This window comes from Hippoglossus stenolepis, chromosome 7 (assembly GCF_022539355.2).
Source record: "Hippoglossus stenolepis isolate QCI-W04-F060 chromosome 7, HSTE1.2, whole genome shotgun sequence".
In the NCBI taxonomy this organism is placed as follows: Eukaryota; Metazoa; Chordata; class Actinopteri; order Pleuronectiformes; family Pleuronectidae; genus Hippoglossus; species Hippoglossus stenolepis.
This window is the reverse complement of record NC_061489.1, coordinates 25,938,976-25,958,881: the sequence shown is the minus strand read 5'-3', so window position 1 is coordinate 25,958,881 and position 19,906 is coordinate 25,938,976. Positions and strand designations below refer to the sequence as shown.

General features: G+C 45.2%; 1 protein-coding gene across 3 annotated transcripts in view; it reads right to left on the bottom strand.

The window, feature by feature from the left end:
* Window positions 1-19,362, bottom strand: part of fat2 (FAT atypical cadherin 2) — a 75,640-nt gene extending 56,278 nt beyond the window's left edge. For all 3 annotated transcript variants that reach the window (XR_007032840.1, XM_035160522.2, XM_047340638.1), the window contains exons 1-3: window positions 19,138-19,362; window positions 5,481-8,746; window positions 4,143-4,454 (exon numbers count right to left, since the gene is read on the bottom strand). Coding sequence is in view for 2 of the 3 variants with exons in the window: in XM_035160522.2 (XP_035016413.2) it covers window positions 4,143-4,454; window positions 5,481-8,718 (3,550 nt within the window). In the remaining variant the exon portion in view is untranslated. The remainder of the gene's footprint in view (window positions 1-4,142; window positions 4,455-5,480; window positions 8,747-19,137) is intronic.
* Between the last annotated feature and the right edge of the window lie 544 nt (window positions 19,363-19,906).

The following is a 19,906-nucleotide window of genomic DNA, read 5'->3' as shown; positions in this document are numbered from 1 at the left end:
CTGACGGCTGTTTGGTGAATCAGCCTTTGTGTCTGTGTCTCAGAGGCTGTTTGTGTCTGGTATTAGATATAAACTATGTGGCTCAGCAGGTAATTCACACACATTTGGCTGCTGTGCAGATGTTTGTCGGGAAATCGGAACAATTTGTTCCCGTCCCTCCACCTGCGGAGGATGTTCATCAGACACAGTTTACAAAGAAGAATCAAAGGCTTCCTGTTCTTATCTGGTTTTAGTCACTATCTGGTATAAAATGTGTGATTCCTCGTAGATTAGCTGACAACTGGTTTGTTTATTTTAATATTTGATGTTGTTTTAAAAGGAAGAACTCACTTGGTTATTAACTACAAGTGAGAAATACTACATCTCTGACACATGTACTGTAAATATAGATGGACGACGCACTATCCAGAAATACATGACCTGATACATTCACCCTTTATATATCATCAAATACGAATTCAAACCGAACTTGTCAGAAACACTGAGAACTACTTAAAATTATTTCCTTACTTTATCCGTCGTGTATTTTGTCATTTATGGTCCATGTCCTATCCACTAACATGGAGGAGGCACCTACTGCACCCACCAGTCATATCGTCCATTTTAAAATATCGTCTGTGGTCTTGCAATAATTTCTACGAAGCGGATCAGCCAATAACCAGAAGGTCGGTGGTTCCATCCCAGTCTCCCACATTCCGCATGTGAAACACACCATAACCATAACCTTAATTGAAGAGATTGAAGACTGGAAACATTTGTCATCTGACTCGACTACTTCATTAGTCAAAAAGTCTCTTTTCCAGAATAAACTTATTGTGACTTCAAAGCTGCCACTTTTCTGTATTTCCTTTAATTTTGCTCGCCCCCCACTAGCGGCAGCAATGTGTGAGTTTCCTAATTGTGCTGATTCGAGCATCTTCTGATCTTATCTCATCCAAACTACATCAGTTAAGTCAAATGACTTAGAGCCGCTATTCGCTCTGATAGAGACATGAGAGACAGGAGGAATGTTTGGATAAGAGTGTGTGTGTGTGTGTGTGTGTGTGTGTGTGTGTGTGTGTGTGTGTGTGTGTGTGTGTGTGTGTGTGTGTGTGCATTTGATACAAATGTTGCGTTCAATGTATATATAGCATCTTTATTGTGGACTTGAGTTTTTAAGGAAGTTGGGACGCAGATGCACATGTTTTTTTCAGGAGCTGTTCTCAGTTGACAAAGCCGTGGGTTGTCGGTGGCGTGAACGACCCTGCCGGGGTCGTTGGGCCCTTTTTTTTTTTTACGACAGTGCAAACAAGCCCCGCTGGGAGGACATCATTAGAACAGGTGGGGCACGTTAGAAAGTGTGTTTCTGTCATTAGCGCAGACACGAGGATCAGGGTAAAAGCCTCATCTCTCCTCGTCGCCTGTTTTCACTCAGCCGTGCTGGATGGCCGTCAAAACCATGAGAGGATAAACAGTGTTGTCTGGTGTGTGTGTGTGTGTGTGTGTGTGTGTGTGTGTGTGTGTGTGTGTGTGTGTGTGTGTGTGTGTGTGTGTGTGTGTGTGTGTGTGTGTGGGGGTTGTTTGTTTCTCTCTGGTGTGTAACTGCACAGCTGCCACTTCTCCTTTCTGCCTTTATTTCCCTCTGTGAGCTCTGTCAGAAATCTGTTTTTTTAAGGAGATGTCTTTAATTACGTGTTGGAGTTTCCAGATAAACATCAATGAGGGAGAAGGACACTCTAACACATCAGGAGTGAACGCCCGGAGTCCAAATTCCCTTGGGTCAACAAATGAGTGCAAATGAAGTTAAGAGGATAAACAAGCGCCTGAAAGGAGCAGCTAACGGCCCAATTCTTCACTAATTGCTGGAGCAGGCCGTTTAGAACTAATCCAAGCCGCCATCACAGGTTATCACACGACGACCTGATCTGATCAGAGATCTGCTTTGTTTTCGCTCGTCAGACTTAATGACAGTGATATCTGATCTGAGGACAGGCAAACCGTCTCGAGGGGCATTCAGATGCAAAACGTGGCTTTTCGAGCTTTTCAAACGTTTCAAACGTTTCAGAAATCCTAAACAAACAGATCTCGACAACTCATCCTGAAACGCCTCGTTCGAGACGGGACCCTGTGCTTTCAGTATTGTTAACAAATCTCATTAAAACATTATGTTATCCAATCTTCATGACTACTCTGACTTGTCTGTGGATCTCAGCTCTGAGCCTGGTGGTTCCTACAGATGATGTTAATCTTAGAAACAGCAAGAACAACTTTTAGTTTCATCAATAGATAAATTGCAGGTTAAAGTCTGTGAGTAACTTGAGGAATTCCTGACGTGCCCGGCCTTGTCAACAATCGACGTTTTTTGTGAAACACACAATAACACCGACACAGATTTCTGTTCATTTAGTAATTTGTCCCTCCCTTGTTTTCTGCACAAACCTGTTGTCAGAGTCGGACAGAGACGTGTTCACAGAAAAAAAACCCAGAACGGACATGATTACGATTCTTTCCCCTCCCTCAGCTCACATCCTTCCCTCCTGAAACGTTTTCAACTCGTTCTTTCAGGTTGAATCAGACTGACGACGCTGCAGCGTGTTCACATGCGTCAGGAAAATAAAAGCTTAGGCAGAAACCTCTGAGTCATGCTCCTCCTGTCGAGGCACGAGAGGTTTCTACACTCGTCATCCTCCGCGTTAGTAATCACGGGTACATTTGTGAAAACGAGACGAGGCGGATCGTGTTCGAAGGATCTGGTTTCAGCGACGGGCTCAAATCTTTCAGAGTAAAACGATCTCCCTCATTCACGTGGATTAACTTGAGAAATGAAATCTGATATCAGATTTGTCGTGAATCTTTTGTCATCAGATCCTCTTAGTGTTTAACTGGACGTCTGCGCTAATTACTTTGTTATTTATTAGTATTAGGAGTTCATTGATTTGTGGTTAGTTCCGTCTATTCTCGTTCTATTGTGTTGCTTAAAATCAATGTTTACTTTTTCTTAAGCAGACCCATGTAAGATACATTTTTGGAAACCAATCTTCAGTAAAGAATAAGGAGTAAAGTTCATCTTTTCTCTCTCCATGAATTTGACTCTATTACATTCAAACGACTCCACAGCTGAGATTGTCCAGCAGATAAATCCTGAGCAAGTTAAAAACAAACGCAGACACAGTTTTCTTCCGTTTGTATGTTCAGCTGCTTGTTACCCATAAAAAAACGCTTGTGTGAATGTGTTGCTCTCCGCCCGTTTCAACACACAACTCTCTGTTAACACAGCTCGGCCTCCTTCCCTGTAATCCGTCAGTACACTGGCCTTTGGGTGTGGACCAACTCCAGAGCTACCCGCAGATTACGAGAGGACAACGGGACGTGTCGCGGCTTGTCGGGCTCGTTCGCTCCGACATCAAAGCCTGTGAGTGGTTACTCAGTTTTGCAACTGTCAAAGATGAACATGCAGAAAGCTACAGGAATCGTTCTACCTCCTGCTGTGTCTCTCACTGATGTCACATCCATTCAGAAAACGGATGAATGAGCTTCTGAGTGATTTCCAGAGAAATGTCTTTTAAATACACCTCTGCTGTCTCTGTGTGACACACCCGGGTTCTGCATCGCTTGTTCTGCCCCGACTTGTTCTCCAGTGCATTAGGACAAATCTACTATATCCACACCTCTTCACCCCCCAGCTGCAGCGATATCCCCGAATCAAACTGTAAATCATCCCTGCAGACACGGCAACACATAAATATGTCGAAATTAAATCTGAGAGACAGAAGCTGCTCCAGATGTATATAAGATTATATTCACTTATCGAGTTTGAGTTTATACATCAGAGGGAGAGGTGTCGCATATAATTCAGAGCAAACTGCTCATGAAACAGGAAAATGGCATCGATCAAATCATCCCAGAGTTATTACATAAGTCCCTGCACGTATGTTGGCTCAGTAAAAGCTTCAATGACATGTTTCAGTGAGCTGCACATTTCAAATGTCTGTACCTGCACTCAGAGAACTGGAGGGTGAAGCTGCATATAGACGATTTAATTAAACTTTGCACGGCTGAATAAAACTGAAATAAAATGCTCAGATTTCATGGTTAATGTTTGGCCGTACTTTATGGAATTATTTCGTAGTTGACGACATTGATGCTCATTCACTCTTAATTACCTGTTTTGGAGTCGACTTCGAAATACTTCCGGTGAGGTTCCGGCATCTGGAAGGAAAGCTTCCCCTCAGATGAAGTGTCCACATCTGTGGCTGACACCTGGACGACAGATTTGACCTTGTCCACGTTCTCCTGGACAGATGCAAAGTACACGGGCTGGGAAAGTTCCGGAGCGTTATCGTTAACGTCCAGCACCTCCAGGAAGACGTGAGTCCAGGAGATCAGAGGCTCGGTCCCCAGGTCGGTGACATAGACGGACAGCCAGTAGTGAGGTATCGTCTCGCGGTCCAAGGTCTCAGTTGTACGAATCACACCTGAGATATAAAGGTGGAGAAACAGGATTCATTGTTTGGATAAAACAACCGTTTTACCATTAACACATCTGTAATTACATTTCAAACCTGCGGCTCAGGAATGAATCACTTATCAGTATAATCAATTTCATAATAAATATCCGTATCCACCCAGGAGGAAATATTAATCCCCGTGGTTTTCATCAAGCTTAAGGATGTTGTTTGCATTTTAAAACGTCTGTTTTGGTTCCCAAAGGTGGGTTGAGACATTTTTTGAATTCTCTGCAGAGCAACATGGGCGACATGCTTCTGCTGCCACAACGTGCTCAAGCTCTGACAAGAGGCTGGATACCACAGGGGAGTTCTGGTTCATCCGGACTCTAGAAACAAGGGCTAAAGCTAGAAGTTTTAAATCTGGACACCCTGAGGGAGAGCTGAAAAACCAGCTACACCGAAAGAGAGATTTATTTCAGCATTGCTCTACTATGACAGAGAACTCGGCTTGCCCTGATGTTATCGGAGCTTTAAGTGCAGCAGCGTGATAGTGGAATGTGCCGCACGAAACGCTGAGAGGTCGCAGGGAATCCTCTGTAAAGGATATGTACATTGGAAAAACCATGTTGTACAACCTGAGCGTGTCTCAGCTAAAGGGAACTCAGCATTTCCCACATTCACTAAACAACCTGCCGCTAAATCCTAACTGTCTGCCACATATTTTAAATTTCTTTACTATTTCAAATGTGTAACATCTTATCTATATTTATTGTAAAGAGTTGAGAAAATATATTCTATATATTTGACACAGTAGGAAGCAATGACTCTGCTTATACTTTTAAATCTGTATTTGTCTCTTAGTATATTTGCCGTAAACAGTATTAGTATATTAGTAGTATGAAGTATTTATATCCTTTAATATTGCAATATCGTGGCCTACATATGTGGAGGTGTGTTGAATATATTATCACAAGACTGTAAGAAAGCATTATCATTCCATTTCTAACAATGCAACCACTAATATAACAATAAATCTAAACCAGTGTTTATTACCTGTTTCCTCATCGATGGTGAAAACTCCGACACCAGATCCTTCGTGGATGTGATACCTAACGACTCCGTCTCTGCCCAGGTCCTTGTCCGAAGCTGTAAGCGTGACCACAGACGTCCCCACGGCGGCGTCCTCCATCACGCCCGATTCGTACACAAACTCTGAGAACACCGGCGTGTGGAGGTTCTCGTTGACGTCCAGAACCTGGATTTCCACGAAGCAGGAGGAGGAGAGGGAGCGAGGGAGGCCGTGGTCGACAGCCCGGATGGTGAGGTTGTAAGATGGCCTCCTCTCAAAGTCCAGCTCCCTCTCAAGGGTCAGGGCGCCAGTGGAGGAGTCAAGGTGAAAGATCCCGCTCTCTGTGTTCTTGAGGTTGTAGGTGACGAGGCCGCCGATGCCCAGATCCAAGTCGACGCTCTCCACCCAGACAAGATGGGTGCCCACAGGAACGTCCTCGGGGACTTTTATTTTGTAAACCTTGGGTACAAACTTGGGTGGGTTATCGTTAACGTCTTGCAGTACAACCACAAGGTCGAGCATGGAGAACAACTGAGGGCCGAGTTTGGCCTGGTCTCTGGCTTCAATCATCAGGTCGTGCCTTGGCGAGGTTTCTCGATCCAGATGCTGCCTCACAGTGACCTCCCCCGTCAGGGCATCAATCCCGAACATGTCGGTAGACGTCAGCAGGGAATACAGGACGTTACCATTTGTCTCTGCGTCCAGATCGACGGCGCGTGCCGTAAAAATAACAGAGTCAACGTCTATGTTTTCCGGCACACGTATGACATATCTGTGCTGATCGAACACAGGGGGGTTGTCGTTGACGTCCATGACATTCACTGCGATAAATTTCCATGCGGATGTTTGCGGCGTTCCCAAGTCGTAAACGGTGATGTTCAGAATGTAGAACTCTTTACTCTCTCTGTCGAGTGGGCAAACTAACACAAGGTCACCCGAGAAAGTGTCAATGGAGAAGCAGCCGTCTTCGTTCCCGCTGGAAATGGAATAAACCAGTTTGCTGTTAAACCCGGTGTCGCTGTCTGTGGCCTTGAACTGAACAATGCTGGAATTCAGCGGATGGTCCTCAATGAGCTCAATGGAGCTGGGAATGCTGATGTCGAACTTGGGAGAGTATCGGTTGGTGATGTGAATATCGGAGAACGACTCTTCCTCTTGATTGGTTAAAATGGGTTCGATGGACTCGATCAGTTTATCGGTGAGCTGTTTTAAGATGTCCGTTTCCCGGCAGTGGAGCGTCGGCTCATCGCCTCTGTTCGTGACAGTGATCCTGACAACTGTTGCTTCGGAGCGATGTTTTCCATCCGTGGCTACGACTCTCAAAGTGAACGAACCTGATCCCAGGTGAATCTGTTGCCTGAGGGTGATGGCTCCTGACACAGGGTCAATTCCAAACACTTGGGGCTCATTTCCTGACACGATGACGTACGTCAGCTGCTGCAGCTCATCTAGGTCGATGGCTGACAGCTGGCATATCGTGTGTCCCACACGTACGTCTTGAGGTACGGTGGCATTGCAGCCCACCCTCTCAAACAGGGGGATGTTGTCGTTGACGTTGTTCAGAGTTATCGTCACGGGACATTCGCTGACCTGGCTGAAGGGGCTGCCGCTGTCCGAGGCCCACACCCTCAGGTGGTACCGCCGTTTCATGCGCTCGTAGTCCAAGTGTTCGGAGGTTGAGATGACACCAGTAAAGGGGTCTATTGTAAAAGGTAAGGGGCCTGAGTTGGCAATGGAGTAAGTCACAAAGGCATTTTTGCCGCTATCTCTGTCCGTGGCTGCTACTTTCAAAACGCTGCTGCCAACGGGGCTGTTTTCATCCAGCGTGGCCTGGTAGGAGCTCCGGGTGAACTCTGGGCCGTTGTCATTTTCATCTGTTATCTCAACCACTATGTGAGTCTCCGCTTCACCGTGACTGGCCACTACATCAAACTCGTATCGATCCTTACTCTCGTGGTCAAATGTTGCCGTTGTTATGATAATCCCCGTTTTGGGATTTATCCTAAATTTGGAGCTGTCTGGATTATTTTTGATGCTAAAGGTAACGTTATAAGACGCCACGTTGACAGAAACCTTCAGAACGTGACTTTTGGGAGGGGAAAACTCACTCAGTGTGGCAATGTAGGTGTCTTCCAAAAATGCCAATGGGCTGTAATGATAGGCCGGAATGTGGATTTGTGTAATTGGAGAGAGTGAAGTCGGGAAGCTCCTGTCTTTAGCTTGGAGGGAAAGATTCAGCCCAGAAGGAGTTTGAGACAAGATAATCCTCTTTGTCGAGATCACTTGGAAGTCAGTGCCCTGAACACCTGAGGGGATTATCTCAAAACACTTGTGTGGATCTCCTCCAACAATATTAAGGGATTTCACAGACTTGATTCCTCCCTCCACGTGGACACTGATACTTATTTTGCCGTCTGCAGACACCGAGGGCTTTCGGGGACATGTGACAAACAGGGGCCCGTTCGACATCTTACCCACGTTTACTGTGACTCTGGCGACATTACCAAACTTTTGAACGCCAGATATTTTCTTGGTCCTGTCCTCAGCTAAAACTGTGAGGTCGTATCTCTCCGACCGGGTGCGGTTGAGCTTCTTGACAACGCTGACCGTGCCTGTGAAAGGGTCGACGGCGAAGGGATGAGCTCTGCTGGTGAAAGAGTAATAAAACTCAGCGTTGCTCCCAACGTCAGCGTCTGTGGCACTAACCCTCACCACACTTGACTTGAGTGGTGTGTCCTCATTAATGGCCACGTTGTAAGAGGCAGGATAGAAAAGAGGCTTTAAGTCATTGGTGTCAAGCACCTGGACAAACACCTTTGTCTTCGAGTCAAAGTCAAAAGTGCTTTCGATTGCCTCAACAGTGACAGTGTAAGTGTCTCTGACCTCCCGATTGAGGAGTGCTGAGTAGCTAGTGCGAGTTTTGATCCTGAGGAAGCAGAAGTCGCCAACTTTGACGGCCTCCGCTTGGAAAAGGCCATCGTCATCACCTGAGACGACATGAAAGGCAATTTCCCAGAACGGATCCGTCACTTCGATGCCCATCTTCACAGGCGTCTCGACGTACGTCCGTGGTGCAGAGTTCTCATTGATGGTGACGTTGTAGAGATGGTGCGTGAACCTCAGCGGCGAGCTGTCCTTTCCCTTTTCCACACTCGCCTGACATCTTCCCACGTGCAGGAGCACTGCTGCTAAAGTGAGGAGGGTTGTTCCTGAAGCTGCCATCTTTAATTCACCCACAAGGACCTCAGACCTATGGAGCGTGAAGAAAAGAGAGATATACATGTTACGCAACATGCTACCAATGAGGGATAAGGGAAACTTTCATTCTTGAGTTTCCTGGAACGAATAGTCTTTTTGCTTTCTGCACGAATAACACACACAAAACACACAATGACACAACAGGAGAGTCTGTGGCAAGGTATCTGACTCTTGTCCCAACACGCCTTGACCAGAAAAAGAGACGACATAAAGCAACCCATTGTGTCAGGATCCTGAAGTCGGCCTCCGAGCTCCTTCAGGCAGGTGGCAGCCCGAACCCTTCCCCATAATTATTATTTTGTGGCAAAATACCAGCAACAAGTGCTCATGAAAATTATTACTTCTAAGCCTTTTGTCAGTCTGCAGCATTGAGGGGGGATTTGTAGTTTGATGACTGCGTATCATGAGGATGATGGTAGGAGGTTCAGTGCTGATCCAAGTGTAAACGTCTGCATGTCGCTCTGAGCTGGATGTCTGAGCGCTGCACGTCCCTGGGGGCATGAGCCATCAAATTGCTGTTTTCATAATCGACCGAGAATCAGAATCCCACACAGCTGGAATTGTAATCTCTCTTTTACAGGAGAGACCATGACCACAGCGTGAGTTGTTAAAAATAGATTAAGACTGAGATGAATTTAGATCAGTGGCTAAAGTTGGAGCCGCCACAGCACGGATTATTTAAAACATTTTCATAAAACATGTCTTGAATACTGCATTTTCTATACCTTGTGAAACGGCAGCTTTTCTTTACACTGAGCTGAATGAATGAACTAAACCTGGATGATCTGACATCAATTCATCAATTTGATTTAGATTTTTCTGTCATCTAACAAATCATATATAACACCTCCGGAATGCAGACTGGAGGTGTCGGGGATCGAGCCATCGACTTTCCGGTTCGTGGACAACCCTCTCGACCTCCTAAGCCGCTCCCGAGAGAGAAGAACAATTAGCTGCCACGTGCACGTTCCTTAACGAGCATCACTGAGCCTCAGCCCTCAGGTTTGCTTGAAGGTGCATCATTTCCTTGGGTATTTCACGCTCTTAAATCAAAACAACAAATGCAAACGTGCACAAATAAAATGGAAACCCATGAGTAGACCCCAGCGTGCCAGCTCTGATTTCACAGGACCCCTGAGTGACAGCGGAGCGAGCTGGAGGGCAGAACACTTTGCCCTTCACTGCCTCTCTGACAGCTCATCCTCAGCTAAAGGCGATTCCACACAGAACAATCTCCAGGGCAGAAATTGCCGTTCCCTCAGATCAGGGATGAAAAGATCTGTCACAGGTTTTTTTCTGTTCCCCTGCAGATAGTTTTATGAAGGAGAATCTAAACCATTTGAACCCATTGTTCGTCCAATAAGAGTCCTGGTGTCTGCATAAAGGTGAGCACACAAGAGGGGAAGACAAAGACGTCTTCATACTGGGCCACAAAGGGTCATGATTCAGACTCAGTTTATGTGGGCTCATGAAAACAGGTCTCCCCAGGTCTGTGTCTGCAGGTCGACTGGCGCTGGAGGTTTCAGTGGAGGGTGACAGGTATGTGGGTTTTTTTTATCTCCACCCTCCCGGTGACAGATAATCAGATTACTACCGTCAAGCTCACTGTTTGGGTTTGGGAAGAGATTTCGGGCATCTCGTATTTTCCCACATATTTCTGCAGTGTCATCTTTCTCTTTCTCTTTCACGTCTGCGGGGTCAGATTAAAATAGGCTTCAGAATAATTTAGTCTCGGGGGTTAGGTCCAGAAATTTCACACAGATGTGAGATGATATTTGGTTGTATAGGATTGGCATAATGAGGTATACAAAGTAATCCTCAGTGAGGTAATTACAGGTTTAAAGGGGATTTTGTCTTGGAAAACACGTTAATATGTTTATCTCTGTGGACACAACAAATCTGTCTAAATTCTAATGTCTGAGCCAAGAATTATCGAGGCAATCAGGTTTTCCCTCTGTGGGTCACTTGAACCAAATTCATGTTTTTCTTTGCACATCAAACAAAACAGAATTATCTGCTGTGTCATCAAGATTTGCAACATTGAAAAACAGCAGGCTCCTTTCGATCACCAGAACAACAACCAGAAAACATGGCAACAAGTTACACAAGTTACCTCAGGAACAAAATCCACTACAAATGATTACAGATGCATGATATTACATTATGGCTGGATGATGATGATAATAATAATAATAATAATAATAACCTAAAACAATTTGTCTTTCTCAGAAGTTGCAGTCGACCCAAACTTCTTTTTTGCAATTTGCAAAAACATTGAACGATATTTGACCCCGTCATAACTCAAAGGGGGAAACAGTTCAGGTGAATCATATATTATTTTAATAAAACTAAGGCCTTCAGTGAGTGAGCAGAGGAAGGTGATGTAAGTGGGACATGAGGATAAATTACTGTCTGATAGAAAACACAGAGAAATAATGAATTCAATTTGAACCTAATGAACGAGTCGGACACGAAATGAATCCCACAAATCAGCCGCAGTTTTCTCTGCATCGCACTCGTTCATAATCATAAACTGCAAACAACACGCAGATGTAGAGGAAGTGCAGGTTTGTGTTGGGTATAAAATGATCTATGATGGTCATTTTCAAACTAAAATCATCTTTGTGCACATGAGTGTTTTGGCCCTGTATCCGTTCACTAGCGTCTCTCAGACTCCTGTGTACTGTGGACACCAGAAGTATTTAAACGTAGTATTTTGTACGTCCTGCTGTGGATTTTTACTGCGAACAGACTCGTTACTTTCTCTGGAGACGCTAAACTCGACTGAACCTGAAAGTGAGACTGAAAGGAAACTGTAATGTTTTAATCCAAACTATCCAGAGCTGCAGGGCAGAAACCTCAGGCCACCGCTGCTGCGACTCAGGTCAGCTCTCACACCCGCATCCTAACACACACACACACACACACACACACACACACACACACACACCACACAGGTAGAAACCTGCAGCCACATGTTCAGCTCCAGCTTCCTGGGTCATATTTCCGCAGCCAGACTCTCAGCTCTCGTACAGACACACACACCAGCAGCAGCAGCAGCTTCTTCTTCGCTCCTCTTCAGCTCCTCTGTCAGTGTGAAGCCACTCGGGTCGTCACTCTGAACGGAGCTGAGACCTCCTGCAGACTCACACAGTTTCAAACACGACTCACAGAAGGTTTTTATGATTTTATGTCTGCCGGCTCTCTGCTGTCGGCTGAGGACGAGCGATGCCACAGAGAACGAGCTCTCTCCCGGAGCCTCTTCTCACATGAGCAGACATTAGTGCTTTTAACCACTCACAGCATCTGTAAAGGTTTTCCTCCATTTCCTGTGATGTCTATTGCAACACAGACAAGTTGAATCATGGATCCATACAGCTGCCAATCTGACAGCCAGGGGCGTTTTATAATGGGAGGGCGGGAATGTCGGTTTGATCTTAAAGAGCAAACAACTCAAAGCAGGTCCTGCCAGGCCCGGTGGCATCCCGGCAATTATCTCCATGTGTTTGCACAGAGGTTCCGCACTGGTAAAGTGCGGTGGAGGACGAATGGTAGAAAGTGGTTCTTGTGAGGGAATTAAAGGATTTCTCGATTTACTTTTTGTCGCTGTAAACTATTCAACATTATTCCTGCCCGGTCTCCAACTGCATTCATCCCCTTATCCCCTTTCCTGGTTGTTGTGAAGCGATTACACCCACATCCTCCAGAAGAAAGGAGAGAGGTGAAATTCAATATCTGGGTAATCACATCAAGGTGTTGGCATGAATGTGGGAGTTTCAAAGGATTCGTTAAAATCCATAAAGCCTGAAGAACATTTATATAAATGAGCAGATTTAATTATGAAGCAATCGGAGTGTTTGCAGTAACATGAGTGACATGAGTTGTGTCTTGTTCACCTCTCCACACCTACATCCAAACTTATATCGTATTGCTCATATTAAGTATAGCATAGGTATTAAGTCTCACGGAATGTTTGCATAACTTAAGTTTGAATGATGATTGACGACACGTCTCCACTTCCTCTTATTGTACAACAATGAAGCCAAAACATCCTGGATACGGGTGCTGCCATCGTGCATCATTTGTCATTTGGAGCCAGAGTCTGTGATCGTTGCATCGAGGTGTAAATATCCCTCTGATGCTCGTGCTCGGCCAATCAAGAGTTAGTCTCAGCTGTCAATCATGACATTTCTATAGCATCAAATAACTAGAACATCACTCAGTCAAGGCCCAACAGTCCCTTCAATGAAACACACACGTAAATATCAGTCCACTAAATATTCCAGGAATTTTCCATCTAGATCCAAAGATTATTCTCTGGGGAAATTAATGAAAGTGTCACGATTTCTCATTTACATAATTGCAGAGCTCACCTTTCCTCCCTGACCCACAAATAGAAACACCAACCGCCATGTTCCTCGGTACAATCTGACACCGGCATGAGTCTGTGCTGCAGCATCGAGCCCTGATGGATGTGGAGGCTTCATCCACTGTCAGTCTATTACGTGCTCACTCTTGTACTTTGGTGAAGGAAACACGCAGAATCGTTGACAAAAAAGCAGAAGGTGATGTTTCACTCCCCCATTCACATTTCACCTATGAAATAACCCAGAAATGTCAAGTTTGACTAAGTGCGACAATGAGGAGCAGCAGAGACGCCTCTCATTCAGGTAAAAGGTCGTTTCTGAGGAAACGTGGTGAAACATGTGGGTCGTTAAACCTGCTGGAAGTTCTCATGTGTCAGGGAAGTAAACTAACAAATAAAAAAAGGTTAATGTTACCTTAAGGAAAGTTTTGACATAAATGTGTCATAGATGTTATTATAATGAGGAATCAAGAAATAGCACCAGTTTCTATCAGCTGAAAACCCTGCTGACGTACGGCGTGAATCTGTCTGATGTGTGGTACAGGTTTTCATGTTTTCATGTTTCACTCTAATCCCCGTTAATCCCTCCAGTATGTAACTGCGAGGATCCTGTAGATCGTCAGCAGTTATTTAAATCGCCTGCTGTGTGTTGAACATATTGTGTTGTCACCAGCACAATGTGACGTCTTAATATCCTGGTGTCGTTTCATCCCTGTGTGGGATTCACAGCGTTAAATAAAGGCGCTGCAACGAATCATATTTAACATTCAAGTATTTTAGAAGGAGGATTTGTGAGGGATAGAAAACTGAAAAGAATCAAGTCAGGAAAACGTCCACTGATAATTTCCTTTCACTGATTTGTATCAGGCGATAGTAAAAAAAAGACGGACGACACGCTAACGCTGCCATCTTGCACCAAAACGTCATCTGGAGCCGGAGTCAGCGCCGTATAGCGATCAGGGGGCGGAGTCACAGTATCTCACCCCATTTGTATATCATCAAATAACTGATTAAAACCAAACGTCTCAGAAACATGAACACAGTGTGACAAGAACGATCTGAAATGACAGAAACCATCTTCTAACTAACGATATTAACTTTGTGCAACATGAACAATTTCATTTGCAGACACAAGATGACGCAGCGCTTCCACCAGCTCTGCAGTTTCTCACGGCTCGTCTGAAATCTTTGGCAACTCTCTGGTTTTCCTGATTTGCAACCTCACAGATTTGGTTCCGCCCCGTGCTCTGTCAGCAGCCGCACTTCCAGCTGCAATTATTCACGATGCAAGAAGAGCGTGAAGGATAATGCGGACATCTTGTTACCCCATCACCCAGACACGTTGCGTCGACGCTGCAGCACTTTACAAAACGTCTGGCCAATCGCAGTCAGGGAGAAGGAAATCATTTGTTTCATTTGTGTCTGTGCAGCATTTTGGAAAACAACGGCTTTCCTGCAGCAGACATCACTTTAATAAGAGGAGAGAGGAACACTTCCTTCATTCAGCTCATAATATCAGACCACACACACACACACACACACACACACACACCATCTGCTGGTTTTATAAAACACACTGAACCAGTGATAGGTTGACGAGTAAATGACACTTTCCTTTCATCGGTCTCACTCATCAAGATGTTTCCAAATCAAGGCAAGTTTCAGCCTGAAAAACATGGCTGCCGTTCAGTTTGCAGGATTAAAAAACGATTCCAATTGCGATGCCAAGAAAAGAAAATCAACTAGAGTGGAACTCAGTAAAGATCATAAACCTCCAGAGTCCACAAAATGAAATAGACTCATGAATATCTGTCCCAAATATATCATAATATAATTTAATCAAGATCTCTGCATTATTTCTCGATGAATTCACAAAAATGCCCCCAACTTTTAGAAACACATTCTCAGATGACTGATCCCGGCGACTCGATCCCGGCGGCTCGATCCCGGCGGCTCGATCCCTCATGGCGACTAAACGACACCTGCACACCTGAGCGATAAACACGGTGGTGTCATCAGCCTCTTGATGTGCCTCACCTGTCAGGTGGGTTATCTTGGCCGAGGACAAGTGCTCACAAACATGGATTTAAAAAACTAAATATGAGGAAAAAGGACGTCTGGAGCAAAACAAAGTGTTGCCTTCATAAAATATTAGAAAAATTACTTCTTTCTTTGGGCTTCTCTTGAAGTGAGGCAGGACGAGCGGCCTCCTCTATGAAACACTGTCATCATCCTTTGCTCATGAAGACGGAAGCCGGCAGCAGCTTCGACGGACCAGCAGAGAATTCCCAGTCTGTGCTGGGAGTGTGTGAGGAGGCCGTAAATAACATATTTAAACATGAAGCGAAAGTCTCACTTCTCCCTCACATGTGAAGCCGCTTCCAGGTACCAATTAAAATCAGGCAGGTGGGGGGGGGGGACTCGGACTCGCTCTCATTTATGGAAACTGCCTCCGAGCGCTCTGCTCTCACTTTGTTACCTTGTCCTGCACGACTGTTCGCGCCCGATGACTCCGACCCGACCGGCACCAGTGAATCTCATTCCACTCTCACCCGTGCCCGAGAGCTGCTCTACATTATTTATAACAAGGCTTTTATTTCTAGAGTTTATACCACATTCATTTCACAGCTGTTACAGAAGTAAAGTCTGTTTTTAATATGTTCTGAAAAAAACCCCACTATTCCTGCCGCCCTTTAAAAACAATACAAGCTTCAACGTAATTCCAATTTAATCCAGGGAATTAAATCTTGTCTTTCAACCGTCGTCTGTGTGGAATCACTGCTTCAATCACTCAAAACGAAACTGTGAATTCCCTCTGAACGTCATCTGTTGAAACGTTCACAGCCAGAGTGTAGTTTCAGATCAGACCAACAGGATTGTGTTAGGGGGAGGTTACGATGCTAACCCCCCCAGTCTGGAAGGGTTCAAGGGTCAGGGAGGGGCGTGGCCTGCGAGCCGACCTCCCTCCCAGCCGCAGCGTGAAGCCAGGACTCGGAGGCCTTTGACTGGAGCTCTGTGGTTATATTGGGACAACAGCTCCGTGCTGGTCCGGAGGTGATTAACCCCGTCAGGACAGAGCGCTGGGATGAAACTCCGAACCCCCGAGAAGCGTCTCTCTTAATGACTCATGTTTGAGGTTTGACCGTACAAATTTATACCCTTAATCCTGCACGTCAGCAAAGTTTTGTATTGTGCTCTATTCCAATCTGTGGTGATAAAACTCAGCTTCACATTAAGTCGTCGTGCGGTAAAGTGCAGGGTTGAACGGGATGAATGGTATCCACACAAATCCTCCATCATGACACATGTAATTACCTCCACCGAGGAGGTTGTGTTTTCACCCCTCTCCGTTTGTCCCAAGTTACATATTGGATCTCTAAGTATAAAAGAACCAGACTAGGAATCTGCTTTTGCTTAATGGAGCAACAGCTGCAGGGATTATCAGTCAATGTGGAGGGGGTTCGATATTTACCTTGATTTCTCAGAGAGGAATTCATGGCTTAAAGGAATGATTAAGGGATTGATAATTACGAGTGTGTGTAAGTTGGTGCAGATCCAGTGTGAATTTAAATGTGTATCATGCAATTACTGCCACTGTGTGAACTGTAATAGTAAATGAAATGATTCCCGGTGCAGCAGATTGGTACAGTAACACTTTGCTTCGTGTGTGTCTTTAACGACCTGAGGCGTAATGGCCCCCCCAGGGTGAAAAACTTTAAATCAGGGAGTCACCATTATAGAATAAAGTTGACTGACTGGTGTCAGCTGAACCCTCTTGTCTCATTAAATTAGCTGCTTCTAAAACCACCACATCACACACCCGGGTTACGGTTAGTCCACAACTTCAATTTAGATTTTACGAGACAAGACAGAATCTTTTAAAGCTCTTATGCAAGAGGAGCAGTACATTTTACTGTGAGAACTACTGGGAAAGTAGTCGTTGTGGTGGTGCTGTCTCATAAAACCTCTGGATGAAGTCATGGAAATGTTGTGGGGACGAGATTTAAAGTGACTGTGATAATAAAAAACTGCTTCTGGCTTTGACGGTGTTTGTTTAACCCTTTCATGTTAATTCTGGGCTGTAAAAGATAAATGAACTTTCTACACAGCAGCATGTTAAACACATTAAACCATGTGCAGCCCGAGCCTCTGTGCGGTTTGCAGGGTCAGGTCGTGTCATGTGAAGGGTGGAGGGTTGAGTGGAGAGGGTCGGGGGTGTTCTTTCAAGTTAAATTCGACACACACACACTGATACACACACACTGATACACACACACACACACACACACACACCCAGAGGGTCACTCGGGCCTCACATCGCTCAAATCACAGGGAGGGTAAGAAATGCCTCAGTAACATTCCTTGTTAGCGATCTCAACCTGTCATTTACTCAACAGTTCGTTAAAACCCGACTGTGTGGGATGAGTAGCGAGGGGGGGGGTGGGGGGTTGCTTTGGGTTATTATCTAATCTTTTACACGCATCGCACTTTGTGTTCTTCCAGTTCTACGACCGTCACGTGTTAGAAACCTCATCCACACGTCCACTGCTGTGAATCTTCCTGCTGTACTCTCACATGGACTCACTCAGACATTTTACTGGGGGGGGGGGGCTGTTCCAGAAAACGTCCAGAGCAACTGACTCGGACGTTTGCGCTGTCACTCACAGCTCCTCCAGAAAACTTCATTCAGAAAGCAGTTTGTTTTTCTAGTTTTCATAATTACTACTTCCAATGTCCTCTCCTGGTGATTCAGCGCAGAGTGATTCAGGCAGTAAGAGTCAGTGGAGGAGCCTAACTGCGCGGGGGTGATATATCCATCTCTCTTTTATGACGGGTAGCTCCACTCATCCCTCCAGCTCAGACCAGACTTCACCTCAGAGCCTCCAAACAGCTGTTATCTCTCGTTAATGAGGCTCGCCCCTTTGTCCAATTACCCCTCAGATTATTTAAAAAGCTCCATGATCTGCACGTGCTGCTCGGTTACATCTCTGCACAAACTCCACACTTCTAAAAAAAACTTTCCTGACTTAATCCTTCTTTAGGAAATTACGCTGCCTTATCAGAGATGCTGCATTTCTCCAGAGTCATGAAAACCAATTATTCGTTCAAATTAAACCATCGACTGAAAGTTACATCTAAACCCAGAGAGGCCTCCGCAGACTCTCAGGTCAAACAGGGTTCAGTAAAACCAGCGAGTCGTTGTCTTTCACCACTCGTGTTGCTTTCCATTACGGAAAGTCCCCGTTAAAAAGGTGAAGTGGGGACTCAGGTTATCTCAGCGTCCATCCATCACAAATGTCATCATCCATTTCATAGTTAGCCCCACGCACCCCAACCGTGCTGAGAAGGGACGGGACCCAACAGATTCATTTTACACTCATTCCAGTGCTGAGGATTTGGTTACAGGTAAAACGTGATTGAGCAATTTCCTTCCAACGCAGGATGAATCTGCTGGAGAGGAAAGAATAGAGAGCAGGGAGGGACTCTTTGGCCTGAGCTGCGCTGCATGCGTTGACATGTGCCTCCACTGCTGCTCTGTGCTGCTCCTCCCATGCAAAACACTTTGAGCACAAACTGTCAGAAATAAAAACTTGAAAATCCAAAAACCAAACCCCAAAAAACTGGCACATTTGAAAAAAACACACACACTTCCCTCTCTCTGAGAAAAGTTCATTTACTGGATTGATTGATTTTTTAATTAAAAAAAATCTTTTTTACAACAGCTGGCCTCAAATCACATTGTAAAATATGATGGGAACCTGAACTTCCTTCTGTACGTGCATGTATGTTTGAATGAAACACGATATAAGAAGTTTAATGTGCAAAGAACTTTGTCTGACTAATGTTTTGCAAATGAAGTTCACTTCTTGCTTTTCAGGAGCTTCCCCTCTGTTTATATATACCCCGAGCACTGTTTGATAATAGTGTGATACTAAATACTGGTGTCATCGTGCACAATAAACAGCCGAGTGGAGTGGAGTGGAGCGGCGTGCACGGTGAGCGACAGGGAAACATACCTGAGGTCGAGTTAGGTGACTCTTCCAGGAATTTTCTGTCCGTTTTCTCCCCTCACGCTTCAGGAACTTTGAAAATCCTTTGACAGGACGCTGACAGCCGGTGTACTCCCATAGCGTCCGGTGTGAAGTCCACGAAAACACACGAGAAATGGTGAAAACACACAAACACACAGGAGCTACAGGCGTGTGTGTGTCGACCGGCGCTAACTTCAACTTCAGCCCCTTCAAAGGCTCTGAACCAAAAGGCTGCTGAGACACTTCCAACACTCCCTCAGGATCCCATCTCCACCCACTTCTCACACTGTCCCTCCTCTAATTCTGTGACACACAAAACACACACACACACACACACACACACACACACACACACACACACACACACACACACACACACACACCTTCATGTGCCCAGATTGTGGGCTGTGCTCCCCCTCTTGCCTGTGGACTCAAGCCTTTGGGCCTTGGCCAGGACTGTTCTCCTAGGGCGTGTGTTTGTGTAGACAGTTTGCATGACAGTGTGTTTGTGTGTGTGTTTGTGTGTGTGTGTGCTATTGTTCAATTCAAATTAAGAAAAGCAAAATGATTATCTGGAACCAAACAAACACCATGTAGCACACAGATGCATCAGTATGTCTGATTTCAGGATCTGAGAGACAATGTCTGAACCGACCCATCGAATTGTGATATTTGGGTTTGGTCACTATGAGCGGAGGTATCTACTTGATTTTGTTACAATTACTGGCTCAGTTAGATTCCACTGTGGCTCGGG